Source organism: Primulina eburnea, chromosome 5, assembly GCF_022965805.1.
Source record: "Primulina eburnea isolate SZY01 chromosome 5, ASM2296580v1, whole genome shotgun sequence".
NCBI lineage: Eukaryota > Viridiplantae > Streptophyta > Magnoliopsida > Lamiales > Gesneriaceae > Primulina > Primulina eburnea.
In genome coordinates, this window is record NC_133105.1 from 3,067,640 (window position 1) to 3,088,160 (window position 20,521).

Here is a 20,521-nt window from a genome sequence, read left to right on the forward strand (position 1 = left end):
TGTGGCCCTTATCACGGTACTGATTTAAATGGGCCTATTTGATAAAGGCCGGACCGGCCGATAATCTCACCCTCGTTTATTTTTATTTTTTTAATATATACATATTGGATTAAATTTTTTTAATTCAGCAGTTTACTTCAATTTATTGTACGTGAGAACTGAGAACATTAAAAGCAGTATCTAAGAGAAGATTAATTTTTTTTATTGAAATACTAATTAAATAATTTTTAATAAAACAATTAAAAATAATGGGCTACGATATTAACTCGCATAATTATCTTTTATGCGTCACTTCTTTCGCTAATTTATGGATAATAATTATATTAATATTGTGTAAAACTTTCGCTAAATTTTTTGGATTAATATTATATCTATTATTAATTAAGGGAAATTCTGAAATATTAAAATTTTTATTATATAAGAAAAAAATGATAATAAAAAATATTATTATTATGTACCATCATTAGATATTATGTACCAATAATTACTAGTGGGATAAAGAAGTAGAAATCGATGTAGATCAAATGTATAATTTCAAAGAAAGTTCGATCCGCCAGGAATCCACGGCTCTTGTATTGGCTACATGGATTTGTTGATTGGATCGTTACTCATCGACTAGGATCGAATTTATTATAATTTCGTTATTTAAGATATTTCATCTTATATCTCATTAATAAAGAGAGAGAATTTTTTTTTGTTATTTTGTTAATTATCAAATTGTTTTATTTCATATAAATTATGAGGAAATAATAATAAAATAGTGGTGTATAATGTACTTTTCTCAGCTGATTAAAAAGTTTGAGACATGTTTGATCAAAATCTATGTGCATATAGATTTGTGGATTAAAATACTTTAAAGTCTAACCCACATTTCATGTAATAAGCACTTGCATGTTTAGCACATGAAGATTAAAAAATTAAGAGATTGATTTCAATTATAAAAGTTTGCATGTTGAGCCATATGAATGGGAAGTAATAATAATAATTAATTAAATATACAAATAATAAACACATGGTTTATATAATTAAAGTACTTAATTCATTGAAATGGAAATCAGAAGTTTTATGGATGAAGTATGAACAAGAGATCCGGCCATATCAGGTTATTGATCACTTGTACAAGTTCATCCATAATTTTACAATTTATTTTTCTACTTAATTATTAAATTAATGAACTCAAAAAACAAATCAACCAGGTCTCACTCATCAACATATCTTCTGAACAACGAATCCATAACAAAAAAAACAGACTCACACATTTTAATCCTATCTTGGATCATGAAACAAATGAAACTAAGTAACCTCGTTTGAGAAGATGTTGATATATTTAGCTCAACCGTGTATGAGACCGGAAGATAGAGCCATAAGCAGAATGGCAGCATCCTTCTCATCCTGCGGGAACACTCGTTGGAAAGACAAGTTCTTGCTCAATTTTATCAAGAAATCCTCGAGATTGAGCTTCTTCGGTACATTGGATGATATTGACGGTGGTCCGTCAGCAGTTGCGGTAATTTTGCTGCGTTTCTTGAATTTTGAATCTTGCCCATGCCAGATTTTGCTGATCTTTTGTTTGTTTTGCGGTTGCACCTTGATCTCCAACACTGGTTCCATGACTGTAGCGGCCGCCGCCGCCTGCAGCTGCGGCCATGGCCCTCCTCGCCTTCCTTTGTCGAATTCCGCACGCGTTACAAAGGGACTGCATGAAAAAACACGATTTATAATGTGATCATATATATTTCCCCAAAGAAAAAAGGCGAAAATATAAAATTAAAAAAGAGATTTTTCTGTAGCCATAAACTTTTTTAAAAAAAAAATTCCCTGACAGGCTAGGTATCTTAACTATTTTGTCTAGGTAGATAGCATGCATGGTACCGATGATCGCGCGCAACACAAGAAGGAAAATAATTATACCTTGGGTCCTTCGGGGCCACTTCTCCAAAGAGGAGTCTTCGTTGTGTTGCAATCAGAACAAACCCTAATCGTGGGGGTGGTGTTAACTACAATATTGCAAGAACTGTTGCTGCTTAAATCAGTTTCCAAAGAAGAAGATGGCCGCAGCTTCTGATCCTCACGAACCTTGTTTCTGCCGCTTGTATTTATTTTTACAGCCACCCGATCCTCCTCCACATTCATCTTCGTTTCGCGCATCGGCTCAACTCTGGACGGTTTCCACTTCATGGGATCGCTCCAAAGAGTTAATTTTAAGCAACTACGATCCTTACCAGCGGTATCGTCGTCGTCGTATGGTGATCCACCATGATACGAATAGCAATCATCCTAGGATCAAGATTGGAAAATCAAATATATATCATGGTTAATCAAAAAAAAAAAATATTACTTGTAAATTAAAAATAAAATTTCAACTTGAGAAAGACCCTTTGCCCTACCTCGGGATGGTGACGAGGCTGATAAAACTGGTGATAATGATAACATCTAGTAGGATCTCGATCCGTTGAATCGAAGAAAACTTGGCATGAAAAACGAGGGTTGTGATCTTGATGATCTTCATTGATCTGCTCTACATCGAAAGGTGACGGAGAAATGTTTGAGTTCATGATTATGTTGGAGTAGCTAAGCTAGCAATGGATGAGGGTTTGTGAGTTGAGAGATGTCAAAGGTGGATCACTAATGATTTATAGCGAAGAAAACAAACCAGATCGATCGAATATATTTCAAATCTTTATTAAATATGTTATATTTTTTACGTATGTAATTATATAATAAAGAATTTAGTGTAAAATTGGATATGATCCTGAAATATAAAGATGTGAGTAAAAGATTCACGTGACTTGATGACGACCAGACAAATTGTCTAAAAAGGACAAAACTAAGGAAGAAGGAGAATGCTACCACACGACCGTTTGACGGAACCCTATCTCTTAAAACTTTTATATCGATTACATATTTTAACATTCCATAAGTTTCTGTTTCAGCGCCTTACATTATATTTTGAGTAGGTCTCTCATGAGACGTCTCACGAATTTTTATATGTGAGACGGGTCAACCCTACAATATTCACAATAAAAAATAATACTCTTAACATAATGGATGACTCAAATAAGAGATTTGTCTCACAAATACGACCCGAGAGACTGTCTCCCACCAGTTTTTGCTTTATTTTTTTTAGTGCAGAAGATTTTTTACAATTGGATCTCAAACCTTATATCCCGTCTCAAATTTGGGACCAGCTCAGTAACATTTTTAACGGGTTAGAACTTAATTACTCAAACCTGTTAAGAATAAGTTTTAGAGTTCTTTAGGGAAAATTGTTTTTTGGTCATATATGTTTGTCTAAAATTTTGATAATCTATGTCATCAAATTTCAATTTTAGTTTTACATCTTCCGAATTTGACAATTTTAGTCATTTTTCATCGAGATTGTTGATGTAATACTATACAAATCAGAATCAGATCAACACTAAATTGATGTCGTAGGTGTTACATCGAAAAAAGGATTGCAATTGCAAAAGTAAAATAAAAAATAGCGAATTAAAATTGAAATTCGATAACATAGAATATCAAAATTTTAAAGAGACAAACATAAAATATTGAAAAAACAATTTATCATTTTTTATTTAAGGTGCAATTTTTCATACCAATTTATTTTATTTTAAGTATGTTAAATTTTTGTATAAAATTAAATTTTGTAGATATGATTCTTACGGTATTATTTTTGAGTTTTGATATTATTATATTTTTTTTTGGTTAATAAAACAAAACAAGTAATATAATTAATTCTTTATAACCATTATAAAAGGATGGCAGATTAGGAAACCCGCATCTTCTGTAAATGCTGTCACTGATCATTCTTTATGTTAATTTTAATAACATTAAGGGGATAGAACTTAATTACGTACCCAAAAGTTGTGTAGAAGAAATTTAAGATATTTCCTCGATGAGATTTTTTTTTAATCGGAATATTAGTATATTTTGTTTTTGTATGAATAAGTTAATCAATTTTTGGTGACCATTAATGTCATTCACTCTTTATATATCGGATATATGTATGTTAAGATGACATGAGTAATCTCCTAATTAGAGAAAAATATATTTTTCGTCTTGTATGCATGGTTTTTGCAAATTTGGTCATATATATTATCAAATTTCAGTTTTAGTCATGTATATTTTAATTTTTGGTAATTTTTTATTGGGAATACCGATGTCAGACATCAATATTGAGTTGAAAAAAAACTAAAATTGCTATTATCAAAAGATAGCAGACTAAAATTAAAAATTGACAATATCGATGATTAAAATCGCAAAAAAGCAAAAACATATATACCAGAGTCGGGACCAAAAAGAAAGATTTCATCTCTAAATATTAGTGATATTTGAAAATTTATATATTTAAAAGAGACAGGAAAAGTTGACTGCATAGGCATAAGCCACGATAATCTCGTTAAAGATTTCTGTTATTGAAATAGTACAGATTATACACCTACTTTTACACAGTAATATTTAAGCAAAAACACATAATCACACTGACGCTCTCAGCGCAGAGAATTAATGAAAGTTGTATTCTTGTGTGAGTTGCGGTTTAAATGGCTACTTGCATGGCTGCATCTTCTGGTGATCCTTAGTATTGACAAAAGTCATTAATTGTATGCCTTATGACAGACAAAAAGACAGCAACACCACCCCTTCCCCACATTAATTAATAAGATCGCACTTTTTCTTTAGTGTTTCTCGATTCATATCCTCATCCAGTTCATCGCCAACATGATTAATTTTGGCCATTCTGTCTTCTTCGTGTCAGTTTTTGGGAAAAATGGTCCTCCATTCTTCTCTTAAACTCAATATCGGCACCATTTTTATTTATTTATGGCTGGGGGGTTGAGGAGTTTTTCTTCTAAAAAATCGATGCCGAGTTCCGTGCATCACTATTAATCTGGGATTATATGTGTGTCGGCTTAATATAATAGCAGTTCGAAGTAATTATATAGACGAGAATTCAGTAGTTTTTTTTTGTTTTCTGATTCAGTTTGATCCCGATCTTTCTTCTAAGGCTAAAACCTATTTTGAGTTCTACCTTCTAAGTAGTTAAAATTTTGGTCTTTTTCAGGTTTAATCCTTTTTCGTCGAGGTGGTAACATTGTGTCAAACATGTTGACATTGTCTAGTACTATGTCAATAATATTTGACGTCATGTTATTATTGGTAATGCATGACACTATATGTCAGCAAAATCCCTTTGTAATAATTAGGAGAAAATTTTACACAAATTTTATGTAATATATTTGGTATTATAGAAATATATATTGCTTTAATATTGACTGAAGATTCTATGTATATTTTCAAGACAACATCCATTTAATTGAATCTTCGATATATAGAGTATATATGTGATTATTGAGGATATCATAGGGTAAAATAAAATATATATAAGAGAAAACTGTGTATTGGTATTCTCATTTTTACAATAATTTTTCGTATACTAAAATTTTCGGTATTTTAAATTTTAATATATTATAGCTTACGTGACCTTTCGCTGTCATTTTTTTTTTTGCATTTTTTTACAAAAAATTTGTGGTCAATTTGCTTATGATTTTTGCAATAAGATTCCCTTCCATCAGCAATTTTTTGGACAAATTAAGTAGCTGATACCTAGTAATTAGCTAGTCTTGTCAATATTGATAATTTCACATGAATTTTATTGTTGATGAAATAAGTCAAAATCCATAGCTAAGTTTTGAGTTTATATAGTATTGAACAATTGTCATTTTACCAAAAGTTATAGATGAAGACAACTGTATAACTCTAATCTTTTTAAGTATACAACAGCTCAAACATCATATTTCGATTAATCTATCGTCACCCCCAACCGTTTTCAAATAACTATATATAACAAAAGCTTCAACTCTGTTAATCCATGCGTATGGAATGAAATATCAGTTAATTAGGTGATTCTATTGCTAGATTTCTATGATCTTTAACGACATGTACTTTCTTCGTATTGAAAATTTGTATTTTATCTGACAACGTTATCTCATGAGATCTCATAATCTCGAATTCGATAATCATTTATAAATATTTCCTCTGCAACTAAAAAAAAAAGGAAATTTCTTGAATGAAAAAAGAATGCATTGCCAGCATTGGTAACATCCCTTAAACTATGCCCATTACTAATTTCAAAACTATATATAATTTATGTTTTTTCATAGATGACCTAAATATGAGATCTATCTAAAAAATACGATAGATTGTAGACAAATTTTTGTCAATGTCCAATTGCAAAGTACTTTTCACTTCTGTTCTTGAAAATCCCAAAGGCCATATAGATTACACCTCCAGTCAAAATGTCGATTCTGCCCCTTCTTGCCTTTCCGAGTCCGTTTGATGGGAGAAGTCAAGCAGATAAAAATATTTTTTAATTCAACTTATTTCGACCCCTCCACCAATTTCCCGCGTCTAGTTTGTGCCAACGATATTGCTGTCTGCTCTCTCACTGACAATATGGTTGAGTGGCCACAACACCAACGCCAGACCCGTGATCCGGGACCGTGGAGTCCAGAACCATGACCCTGCAGGTGGTCTGTCCCTGGCCGAAGTCGAATTCAAACAAAAAATATCCTGATGAGCTGGTGCAAGCATTACAGAAAAATGTAATTTGTTAAAAGATGAGAATTTTGTTTTATTGCAAAGGTGACATCTTCCATCATAGAATCTAGACTTCAGTGTTTTATTACAATATCGACTCGTTTCTCACATCGAACTTGTCTATCTTGACAGAGGAGTAGATTTTCCGTACAAACCAGAGGCATGACCAGAAGCCTATTGTTCCGGTAAGAATGAAGAACACATAAGAAATGAGGAGCATATAACCGTAGTACAAGATACCCGAGACCAACTTCGTGATCTCCAGCTTCGTGCAGAAATATAAGATCGAATAACAGAAGAGATACAGTGCAGAAGAACCAGAAGTCAAATAAGCCCGCCACCACCACCGGTAATCTTCACAACATAATTGAATGTAGCACAACACGATGGTTATTTCAGCGCATGTTACGAAAAGAATGACGAAAGCCAAAAAGAGAAACCCAAAAATGTAGTAAAATTGGTTCAGCCACACAGATGTTAATATGAAGAAAAGCTCGATAAAGACTGCCCCGTATGGAAGACCTCCTCCAATAAGCATAGCAAAAACAGGATGAGTGTACCATGGCTGAGGAGGGATCGATCGGCCTAGGAATTTTACTCGTTTTCATAGGGTCATCAAAAGATGGTGTTTTTTGGCCCAAGAAACTGCCTAAGAAGACCAGTGGCACACTGGCACCGATATTCCGAACCACAAGAGCACGAGTACAAACATAGTTCCGAAGGGTATGGCCCCTGAAGATTTCTCCCCCCATATTAGACCGTTCAGAAATAACAAAATGGTGAAAAGAACAGAAGGGAACATGACGGCTGTTTTAAGGGGTATTTTCATCCATTCCGAGCTTTTAAACATTTTGTACGTATAACTCGAGGAATAGCCAGCGAATAAACCCATAAAGACCCACAAGAAAACCATGATTGTCATTAGCCCACCTCGATTTGAAGGCGAGAGGAAACCGAGCATTGCAAATATTATAGTCACGAAAGTCATTCCGAGGACCTGGACTCCAGTTCCAACATACACACACAATAAGCTGTAATTGTTAGGTGGTCTAAAGACATCAGCGTGCACCGATTTCCACCCAGTTTCGTCCAGCACTTCTTCTTGATCCAACTGGTTATATTTCACAATATCTTTGTAAAGGGTTCTCATCATGATCAAAGCTAGGATTCCAGATAAGAAAAGGACTATCGCCAATTATTTTATTATTGAAAACTAATGAATCTGATCATATTTCATATGAAGATAAGTCTCCCATCTTGATGCCCATTTGATGTCACTTGACTGAAAAATGAATGTTTCAATTATATTATTCGAACAAGAGATAACGGGACATGAAATTTGTAATTTAAAACGATATATTTATACCTCAAACGAAACATCGTAGGTGAACACTATCTCTTTACCTCCATCAATTTCTTGAGGATGATGTATGCCTAGTTTGGTTTGGGTGCTTGGCATGCATGTTGTTAACTTAGTGATATTTTCCTCCCATTTCTCGTACTTATGATTGATGCTGCAAATATAGAGAGTTAAAAACAGCATAATAAGCTTTATATGATAGGTCAAGGAAATGGTTAGAAATATATGACGACAGACCTCTGAGGAAAGACCTCAAACCCGACAACACGGGCAGTGTTAGCATCTGGATCCGGGCGATACTTCACTTTGAAGCTCAGGTGGTTGAATATAAAATATTTCGGGTTTTGGCTCTGATCAAGAATACAATGCCCAATCACTCAACAGAAAATGAGATGCACTTTCTGATTAATTTGGTTTCTATGAAGTGAATCTTACTCCAGAAAAAGTTGTCTTGAATCCAACTCCGAACCCACGTTCATAAATGTTCTGCTGACTTCCATCCGTCGTTTGCCAAACAACTGCAATTGGAAGATTGTCCAGAATCCTGCACCAAAAAAACTAAAATAAAATAAAGCAAAACAATCGAAAGAAGAGTATTTGGACGTACTCATAAAGAACAGTGAGTTTTACATGACTCGATAATCTCCGTCGATCTTTTTCTTGAAGTTCTTTGCCGCTGAAGCATCGAGATTTACTCGACAAGCTATTTTACAAGACAGTGGCACCTTCATATTGAACTGTAGCAGATTTAAATTCCACAACGTCAAACAAGTTATCACATAACAACTTTTCCAGAGAAATTGAATACGATGAAAATACTCAGTGTACAGGGAATTTTCAATCCTGTCACCTCGAAGAACTTCTCCTAAATTTTCTGCTACGTTCCTAATATTTTGAGGTTTGCAGTAACGTAAGAAGTAATAGTCATATGGAAGCTGTGTCTTTGTTGATGAAAGCTTGTTAACTTTTACTTCAAGAGTTTCACCCTGGATATAAGTTGAAGCCATGCATCATTCATTAAGCAGCTACATACAATGATTACGTCCTGTTCACGAGCTAGATGGTACGTTATTCCAACGAACAATATTATGTATTATGTCGAAATAAAGTCAGAAGAAGGGACGAGCGAATTGAAGAAGAACAGAGAATATTATTACAGAATTTCAAAAGCGGTTCGAAATGCAGGATAAGAATGAAGATAAACAGAGACTCGATTAATCACCAGGAACGAGACATGATAAAATCAAGGATCGATAAGCAACTATTTATCCAACGCTGTAACAACAGAGTCTCCATGGAATTGAATGCTCAAGAAACACAATAAACATCCAAACAATATATGGCAAATGTTAACATAGAGAATCGCCTTATTCAAACAAACTTCCCACCACTAGTGCTAGATCCAACCTGTAAACCGAAATCTGAGACTGTCTCCCGAAAACCAGAAATGAAAGCATGTTTTGTTCCAGTTCCAGTTCCAATCCCCCAAAAACTGCTACTGAAACCATGTCTCGGTTTTGATTCCGAAAGGAAATAGGAACCAAGGCCTTACGGTTAAGCCCACATCCTAGAAATAAAAAAAATACCAAAAACGAGACCATGCGGAGACCGTATACTGTTCTTAAGCTATTCGATTTTGGTTTCACTTTCAACTAAAATCCAACACCATGAGTTCAAAAGCAAGACTCTGTTTCGGTATCATAGTGAAAACTAACTGAAACACATGATCAAATACAGTATCAACTCTTCAAGTTACGCGTGATACACCAAAAAACTAGGCATCGGTAATATACCAAGAAAAAATCCAATCTTTCAACTCGAGAACACATACAATGCGTGTCGCTGCGTACGGAGACAGATAATTTTTTACCAGATGAAAATCACGTGGAGCAACCCCGGGAAGATAAAACCCATTTGCCGGTGACGCTATGATCAGCAGAAACGGTAGCATTATCACCGTCATTTTGCCCATTCGTTCAGAAGTCTTTTACGAAGCAAAACGTTCATAATTGGGAGTGATGGAGCCAGTTTTAAATGCATTGAATGGCTTGGTTTACGACATCGTCTGACGCTCGAAGTCAACTTTCTGGAACTGAGTTGACTTTTTACAGCTAACGGCAGTTATCAACTATAGGAATGTGCAAATGAGCGCTTTTAATTAATTATTACAATTACAATGAAGCGTGTTTGTCACGGAGTTTTGTTTTCTCTCACAAATATAAATGGTACATAAAATTTTGGATTTTCGTCATTCATATAGTTGAACTATATAACAAAAAACAGCCCATTTCATAAATAAAACTTGAAAACAAACAGAATCATTATTTCTTAAAATTAATAAAAAAATCATTTTGCAATTATAAAATATCTTTTGATTAATATCATATTTATATATATGAAATATCAATCATACAAAGGTGAAAAAAATCTCGATTTAACTCAAATTACCGATCATTTTAGTTTTGTGACCGAATTTGGATCTTGGTTTAATTTTAAAATTACATGGTTAATTTATCAATTCTAACATCGAATTAGTTTAAAGAAGTCATCACTAATAACCATCATTTTTCCCCCAAATTTTGATATCGAACTTCACTAATTTATCAGCCGATAAAAGCTTTGTTATATGTTACTAATTTATTAAATAACTAAAGTATTATCTTCTGTGATTTCAAATAATATTTGACCGAACCTTGTCGAACGTAATAATCAACTACAAGTCCTCGTGTAATGTGTAGAGCCCAGGACATTATCATCTCTTTGAAGAAACTTTTATAGCTTGTCCAAATTACTCCCTTTCTCTTTCAAAATTCCATCTCCTCTAACTTTATATCTTCTCCTCGAATTGAACTTCATTCATCAAAAGTTTCACCTTTGTACAAGGAACGAACATAGGGTGATTAGGAATCAACAATTAACCATAAGAAACCATTCATATATACACGTAGTTACAATGTATAACTTGCAGGTATTTTATCCACAATTTGCTAAAAGTAATTGACCATTTGTTCAGGATCAACGGGATCACGTTTACCTCCCTCTGCTCACTATATGTCTACAAGAAATGGCTCCATATTATTGTAAATTACGTAACAAATTCGTTAGTTGATTTGGAAATAGAAAGATCCACAGCAGACTGAGTAGTAAGCTCGTGTTTATCCTCCTTCAAAAGCTGTTGCAGAGAACACAGTTTCAGGAGCTTACTCCGGTCCATTTTCCGCCTTATCAAGGAGAACTGAATTTCATGCCGGAAACTGCAGTAATATTCCATCTAACAGAGGCTTGTCACATGGTGCATGAGCCATATTACTGTCTAGCTTGGCATGGACAAAACATGTAAGAAAACTGAGTTTGAGAACTAAATTGTCTAAAAAACCAAAACAATGATTTTTCCCTAATGTAGAAGTAATATTAAAAACCGAGGCTAGTCAAAAACTACTGTTACTTAGGACTCGTACAATTTCTGGATCACAGGCCAAAACGGTAGAACCATACCAATATAGTGTGTAGAGTTTGGATCCTTACACAATTTATAATTAATAATCGTCAACTGCTGCTTAGGTTGTCATATTCTACCATACTTTTTTAGCACTGACTACTAAGCACTTGCTGAATTGCCAAAATTAACAAAAACTATAAAACATAAAGACAATATAACTCGGGTCTCTTGACAACAAATTTCTTCATAACATACTCATCGTCGTTTCTATGAATATCCATCTATTGGTCATTCGGTAGGTAAACTCACCTTCACTTCTTCTAAATGAATGATCTATTTATTAAAAGACAAAACAAGGGAACATAATCCCAACCCAAAAACTAGAAAATTGACAGCAAGCAGAACCTGGTAAAATATAATTACCTAGTTATCTACAGAGAACAAACAATCCTTCAATGACTAGGTAGAGAATATTCCATCAGCAAAAAAATAAACGGAGCAGCGAACTGACCAGCAACAGCGAGTGAGCAACCTTAAGCACGCCTTTTGCTTAATCGCCAAGAATTAGGTTCATGGTATCTGTCGTAGAGGGGTTCAATCCGCTCTTGTCTTTTACGTTTGCTCATTTTTGTAGGATCTGACACCTTGAAAAATCTTGGTGCAAGTTCAACAAGCCACTTCGGATCTATGACAGTAACTTCACGCATATACTCTTTCGTAGTCATCACCAGCTCATGGTAGATAACCCAGTCAGGCTGTCTTTGGAAAAGAGCACTGCTAGGATGAATGTAAACTGGTTGATTCTCAACTAGCGTCCTGTACCCTTCTTGTGGGTCTTTCCGAGCAGCATGGAAAAAGAAACCCGCAGCTATGGCCTTCCGGATCTTTGTGAAATTCTTTCCAGCAGTAACAACATCCAATTTGTACCTGTTAGAATAGAACAGGTTTGAGATATTTTATTTTATATCTTAAAACGATAAAAAAAAACAAAGAAAACTAATAAGACCACTCAACTACAGTGCTGTGAAGTAGGATCATTAAGATGTGAACTATTATGAGTAGATGAGAATGATTTGAACAAAAGCATCAAACAAGAAAGAGAAAACAAATAACCTTCATGTTGAAATAACCAAAACCCTTGAAGAACGATATTATGGTCACTTGGCATCAAAAAGACAAAAAACAAATAGAAAAAGGCACAGTACATCATAAACTACTAAAAAGGGTATATTTAATAGCTAGATACCCCATCCATATCTATACAATACGAAATAAAACTCAGAAGAAGATTCAAGCAACCACCAAGGTTCATAGTCAATCAATGAACAGCAAGCTAAACTGAAGTAAAGACAAGTAAAAAAAATGATTGGCATACTTATCCATGATGGATAGAAGCTGTTTTCTCACATCCTGTGCTCTCCTCAATGATCGAGACTGAACAAAATTCTCAAAGCACCACGGACCAGAAAAATTCTTTGCTTTCCAGGCTTCATAGACTGCGAGTAATGTCAGATGGTCTCCTTCAGGCTGGAAAAACTTCGCCCTTTTCTGGTCTGCTTGAGCCTGTTTTTCTCTAGGTCGGTAGAAGATGTTCCCAGTCTGAATCATTGCAATGATTGTCAAAATCTCATCACTACAACCAAGATCAACACTGGCAAGAAGCGTTTTGGAAAGAGGGGGTTCCAAAGGAAACTCGGCCATTTTCCTTCCCAACTTTGTAAGCAGCCCCTCTTCGTCAAGAGCCCCCAAAGTATACAGCTGTTCCATGGCAGAAATGAGGGCCTGAGGTGAAGGGGGGTCCATAAAGTCGAAGGATAGCAGATCGTTAATACCCATAGCTTTCATTGTAAGAGTAGTCATCCCTAGATTGATCCTCTGGATCTCTGGAATTGACGTGGGAGCCATCTCGTTGTGGAACGCACTCTCTGTGTAGAGACGATAGCACTTACCCGGTCCCGTTCGTCCTGCCCTTCCTGCTCTTTGCTTTGCAGATGCTTGTGATATTGGAGTTATCACCAGTGAATCAAGCCCCTGTTTAGGATTGTACACATTCTGCTTTGCAAAGCCCGGATCAATAACATAAAATATACCATCAATAGTCAAAGATGCTTCGGCTATATTGGTGGCAACAACAACCTTTCTCTTTCCTGGAGGAGCAGGTTCAAATATCCTGGACTGCATTTCACTGGGTAGGGCACTGTATACCGGTAAAATGATCAGCTCAGGGACATTTTTTCCTAAACCCTTCATCCTCTCATATAGGCACTGACATGCATAATCAATCTCTTCTTGGCCAGTCAAAAACAGAAGTACATCGCCTTCAGGTTCAGTCAAATGAATCTGTAAGACAGTAATCAAAGAAGCATCTAGGTAGTCACTTTCTGGTTGTTTGGTGTATAATATTTCCACGGGGAAAGTTCTTCCAGGAATTGTGAAAATATTACAATTGAAGAAATATCCCGAAAATTTCTCAGCATCCAAAGTTGCAGATGTGACAATCAAACGAAGGTCAGTTCTCCGTTTCAGAAGTTGCTTTAATAATCCAAAAAGGACATCTGTGTGAATCGTCCTCTCATGAGCTTCATCAAGCATGACTACCGAGTATTGAGATAAATCTTCATCAATCAGAATCTCCCTCAGAAGCATGCCATCAGTCATATACTTGATTACAGTCTCTGGACCTGTGCAATCTTCAAATCGAATTGCATATCCAACTTCTTCCCCTAAACGACAACCAAACTCCTCAGCAACTCTCTTGGCTACAGACATTGCAGCCACTCTACGAGGCTGGGTACAACCTATTTTTCCCTTGGTAGTATATCCCGCCTCGGCTAGATACTGTGTTATCTGTGTTGTCTTTCCCGATCCTGTCTCACCTATAACAACTAAAACCTGATTATCATGTACAGCCTGAACAAGTTCATTCTTCAACTTGTAGATGGGTAAACTTTGCCTCTGTTCCTGAAGGGAAAGCTTAGATCTTTGCCCAAAAGTGAGAGCTTTACCGTACGCATCCTTCTTCCACTCTGGCATATCATATGCAGACAATCCAACGCCCCTAAGTTCCTGCGCAAGATGCCTCTCCCCTGTTTCAGGCATCGGGTCTTCCCATGGCCTATTCAGATCCTTTGGAATGGAATCCAACATTGTTCTTTGCTGCTGTTCTCGGACTTCTCTCCTCTCTTTTATAAGAGCAGACTGAAGAGCTGCTGCACGACTTAAAGACCCCTCAGGGTTCTTGAATATCTTCACAGGAGACATGTCAATAGAGTATCGACTCTGACCCTGCAAAAAGACAGGCTCATCTTCATTCAATTCAATCTCAAGTTCCTCTTCCGCACCTTCCTCCTGATAAAGCAAACCATCAGTCTCTTCATCGAACATCGGATACTCCTTTACACCCATAACACCTGAGGCTATAAGTTGCTTAGCCTCCCACATTTCTGGTGAACTCATCCTTTTGAGTGGCCTTCGCGACTGCACAACCACCTCCTCCTCAGTAATTTTGATCCCTGAGAGACCAATCCTACCCCTCATACCTCCACCATCATTTAAACTTGAAGGATTTATTCTCGAAACATCCTCCTCCTCACTCCTTTTCAAGGGAAGCAAATCCTTTCCGCTATTCTGATCCACATCCCTCATTGACAAACTCAACTTATTCCCACTAACAGATATAACTTTGACATATACCTCCTGATCCCGCTTCACGACATCCTTAGCATTAGCAATCCTCCTGGTTGCCATCTGGGAAACATGTACCAGACCCTCTTTTCCCCTAAATCCCTCGAGCTGGACAAAACAGCCAGTATCCATCACCCTTGACACCCTCCCCTTATAAACTTTGTATAACTCCAGCTCTCCGCTCCTCCTCTCCTCCCTCGATTCCTTCCTCTCCCTTTCTCTATCTTCACTGTACTCATCCCTCCTATTCGTTTCACTTCTACTCCAGTCCCTGTCCCCATCCCCAACCTTGTCCCTATATCTTCCCCTACCTCTGTCATCATGGTAGCCATCTCTATCCCTGCCCCTATCACTATCTCTGTCTCTGTCTCTGTCCTGTCCTGTCCCTGTCCCTATCCCTGTCCCTCCGCCTCTCTCTTTTGTCTCTATCCCTCTCCATGTGCTTATTATCCTCCTCATCTTCTTCCTTTCTCCTCCGCCCTCTGGTCTCTTCTTCTATCTCTTTCTCCAATTCTTTCACTCTCTCCTTACCATCCTTAATTTTCAAAGCCGAGAATGCAGATTTATCTCCCTCCTTAGATCCTTTCTCTGATTTCGACCTTGGATTCGGCGGTAAAATTGCGTGAATGATAGTAAGCAGTGTCTTCACAAAGTAATCAGGCATTTCCGCGCCATTCTCTTTCAGTTTCCCATCAAATTCATCCTCTGTCTCGCAGTTCCGGCCCATCTCCGTGATGAACTCGGCCAACACCTTATCCCCAAACCCTAAATGCGTTTCTAACTCGCTACACACTTTTGAAACCAGTGATAAATACTCCAATTTCTTCAATCCATCGTCTTTCCTTTCCGCTCCCATCTTCTTTCAGATGTAGAATACGTAAAATCGGGCGTGGCGTGGGTTTCACAAACAAAAATCTGGAAACAAACGATACCTGTGTCGTCAAGAGATAAAATTAGGGTTTTGCCGACGCGTAGGATCAGATTTATTGAATCTCCAGAGTCCGGAAACAAGACGGTATGTACATGATTTTAAAAAATACACATATAAAAGCTTACGGGTTTTGATTTATTTTTCAACCTTGGGCTTTGTTTTATGGGCTTGATAATATTCCAATGCCAAAAAAATATAAAATTACTCTTGATTTTTCCACGTCCAATATTTTTCATATCTCAATCTCATATTTTAAAATAAGTTTAAATCATATGTCGATCATCAGCAATCACAGATTTTTATAGTAATTTTTTTAAATATATTTACTATTCGATTATCAATTATTAGATTAATTCGAATCATGATAAAAATAAACGAGTTCTTGATCAAAACCAATAAGCCCGAACACATCATTAATAGACACAAGGTTCCAAACGAGAAATTTCAATCTAATTCCTCTTCGTAGGATAAATGACCAATATTTTGCCAATGTCTGATTTTTCATGTGAAGCTTACATTAACCTGGATCGCATATGAAATTGGCCAGATGTTAGTCGTTCTAATACGATGGGATGGTAACCAACTGTAGAGTCGAATGACTCGTTTCAAACATGTAATCAATGACAAGGAGTCTGTAAAATCTAATAACTCGTTCGAACATGTAATCAATGGCAAGAAATCTCACAACACAAAATATTATCAATCCTTCATAAAATACTAACATCCCGATATATACTCATTGCGAATTTACATTGTTATACATGTATTTTTTATCATTATTAATTATAGCTTTGGTGATAAATGTTTATCACAGCAATTGATGATTTTGTGGGTTTTTCTTTCTTTTTCGGGTAAATTTTGGATTCATTATTGATTACTAATTTTGTGGTTAATATTTTTTAAAAAATTATATTACATTTAATTAAATGCTTTAATCTTTAATCCATACGTGAATTTTTTAATAAAAATATTTTAAAAAAGTTGAACTTATTAAATGATTTTTTAATTTATTTTTTTTTTTATCAAACTCACTATAAACCAATACAATATAGGATAGGCTACTAAACTAATGAAAATTACTAGACTAATCAAAATTTTAAAATAAAATTTTTTCATTCTTACTTCTTTTTTTACTTTGAGGTCTTATTTCTTCAGATATGGCAAACAAGTCCCTCATTTATCATTTTTTTTTAAATGTAAAAAGTTTACAGTACACATACACTGGGGATTCCCAGGAGATATAACAATGAATCGTACACGAAAATAAGAGCGACATACAACAAAATGTCTATCATATAATCATATCAGTAGCAGAAAGGATACATCTAGAAATCTGAATCTTGATCTTGTTGATGGTGTCCTCGACGTTGAACGCTTCATTTTCAAACATGACACGGTTTCATAGCATCCAAACATGATAAATCGTAGATGCAAAAGCAGCGCTTCTCATCTTCATCAACGTGGAATTCCCTCTGTAAGTTATTCTAAATGCCTTTAGAATAGCTGTCGGAGTTCAAAATATGGCAGCTGAAATAGATATGTGTAATAGATTCATCAGCCGCATTGCACAACACACATGTTTTGTCCATGACAAAGATCAATCTATCTCGTGTAAGGAGTCGCCTGAGCGAATAACCATAACATAAATCGATGCTTGGGCAAGATAGATGTTTTCAACAGTGGTTTCCCCGGTCTTAATCATCTACTTTGATTAAAAACTTGTAAGCATGAGATAAGCTGTGATGCTCACTAACCAACTGTCCAAGTAGCTTATGGCATTCTCCACAGAGCCCAATCTCATCGCGAATATATAGAATTTGTTTAATTAATGGAGACTCATCTTTGTGCCATTTCCAATACCAAAGTCCACCAAAACAATTTTATATATGATCCATCCAACGAATCCACAAACTATTTGTTTTCTAGTGAATTTTCCACAATGTTTTCGTTAAGAACGTTTTATTCTAGTCTTTCAGATTCTTCAACCGTAAGCCACCATCTTCTACCGGCTTGCATAACATCTTAAAAGCAATTGGTGAATGCTTTGTTGGCCAAATGAACTTACGACATAGTGAATAGATCTTATCTATAATGTCCCCGAGAATGTCAATATGGATAATCAAAAGCACTCCACTCCTTCAATCACTGATCTAATGAGCTCAATTTTCCCAGCATATAAAAGAGTTAGTATCGGCCTTGAGTTGATCTTAGTTGCAATAGCATCAACAAATAAAGGAATGCCAAGATAATTGATATATAATATCATCGTCCACCTTTGGAGAAATAAGCGAGCACAGACCATTTACTTTGGGCGACCATTGATTTACCTCCTTTGATCATCATGGTTCGGAAACGCTTTCGAGATCCTATAACAGGTAATCGTGTCCCTGACTCACGATTCCCCTATGGACTGTTCGACAAAATGTATCCATGGGTATGTTTGTAGAACCAAACAAGAATATAACTTTATGCAATTAGTATGTGTTATTTGGGCTTGTCGCGTTTGAATTTCTGAAGTTTTCTCTCTCGATCTTCTCGTTTTTTAGCTGTTTTAAGCGTCATAACATAGAATTCCATGGCCCAGTCCTGCTGCTATTTTTTTACCAAATTTTCAATGACGCGTCAATATTTTTCGATGTTTTGTCAATGTTTTTTGACGACACATTAGCCATTAGACCGAAATCACTGAAAATTAAAAGTTAGTATATCAAAATCAAAATTTGAAACCTAGTGGATCAATATCCCAAATTAAATAAGTTATTGGAAAAACTAATCTCTATTATGACTATTCCCTGAATTTCTAAGCCGGTGGATTAAAAGGCTGATCAGACTGGTGTGACTCCAAAAATATTACATGTTGGGTATGACATTTATTTAGCACTGAGTCTGAGAACCTGAATCTGACTTCCAAAAAATATTACTTGTTTTTCCAAAAACGACATTTATTTTTTAGCATGTTTGCATAAAATTGATTCTCTTAAATATCATAGCAAATCCTAAGTTTATTGGATGTAACCATGATTTAATATATATAAGTTATATATACAGGAGAAACAAAATTATGGATAACAACTTAAATCGAGTTTGTGATGAAACTAATTAAAATATGAGATTTTTAAATTGAAATATCACTAATGTGGTCCAAGGACATTATAAGGATTACGATGCTATCCGGATTTTCGATGTGAAGACATCTATATTAAAATTAGGATTTTTAATAAAATTAAGTGTAAAATATTGATTTTACAATTAATTGATTCATTAAATTAATCTGAAATTTAATAATAAAAAATTATTTATTTTTTAAATTTTATTTGTCAATTAAATTGTGATAAAGACATGATTTTCACTTTCAACGGTATCTCTCTTATGTTTTTTTATATACTATGCATCATGTTTTAGACTAGATTAGATTAGATTTAATTGTTACAATGTTTACTAAAATAATTAGAAGTTTATGAAAATTTAATTATTATTATATAATGGTTAGTTGAAGAAGGATCTACTACCTCCACTATTAACCAAAGCAAATCAACTACCCTACGGCGATAAATATGGACAGGGTTTTAAAATCCTAAATGGTGGGTCACACTCATAATAGAGATAGTCTCAATTCAATCATCATTAAATTCATTCCACCATAAAACGTCTTATTAAATATGAGATTAAATTTTATTGGAATTGGTGTAATAAATAAAATGTATCACTCATCATGTTTATGATTCCTAAATTAATTTATTTGTTTTCTATGGCATTTGTTTGATTTATTATATGTCGTTTTATACATTAATTTTAGCAACCGTGTCTTATGGTCATGTTCTTGTTTTGAAATCCTTTTAAAATGAGATATTAACATTAATATTGCCCTCGTATGTGAGAATCTGAAGTTTGTATTGACATAAGAGTTTTCTCTTGAGCTATCTTTGAATGCTTCTCGTAGTGTACGAGAAATATATGATAGATGGATCGTGACAAACAACAAAGCTAAGAGTTACATGTTAGTCGGGATGAACAATGTGCTTAGGCTGAAGCACGAGCATGTGGATAATGTATATCAAATAGATAATAGATTCACTGCAAGCTATGTCCGGTCAGCGGTTTATTCATTTTTTAAGCATGAATCCATTAAGAATGCCATTAATGCTAAGATGGAGAATAGCATACAAAATCAGATTGGCTTCACTTCTGGTTTACTTGATCTCTTTCTTTGTCAGATAGTTCTCCCGAATATCTTGCAATTCAAGAGCAACTATGTAATGAATAAACTTGATTGTATAACATGACACAACTACTCAATGAGGCACAAGCTTTTGAGGTTATTTTCATTGAAATGGTCCAAGAACGCGAGGCAAATGTTATCGAGTATAAGCAATCTTCCTCCAAAGCCTGTGTGAATCATATATATCGTAACTCTCACAGTATTTGGTATTGAGATTGGCATAGAGATGTATCTCCACTTATCAAGCAGCTAATTCGAATCCGTGATGAGATAGTTCAAAGACAGGATTCG

General features: G+C 35.2%; 1 protein-coding gene and 2 pseudogenes across 1 annotated transcript; all 3 read right to left on the reverse strand.

Annotated features, from left to right (window-relative positions):
* Positions 1–1,160: 1,160 nt before the first annotated feature.
* On the reverse strand, positions 1,161–2,636 carry LOC140831602 (uncharacterized; annotated as a pseudogene).
* A 3,980-nt stretch (positions 2,637–6,616) lies between these two features.
* On the reverse strand, positions 6,617–10,038 carry LOC140832320 (transmembrane 9 superfamily member 7-like; annotated as a pseudogene).
* Positions 10,039–11,170: 1,132 nt separating this feature from the next.
* LOC140832321 (probable pre-mRNA-splicing factor ATP-dependent RNA helicase DEAH5) lies at positions 11,171–16,115 on the reverse strand. Its single transcript, XM_073196269.1, is given in 3 exon segments — positions 11,171–12,323; positions 12,772–15,459; positions 15,461–16,115. Coding segments are annotated over 3 exon segments (3,558 nt in total). The 5' UTR covers positions 15,937–16,115; the 3' UTR covers positions 11,171–11,929.
* Positions 16,116–20,521: the final 4,406 nt, after the last annotated feature.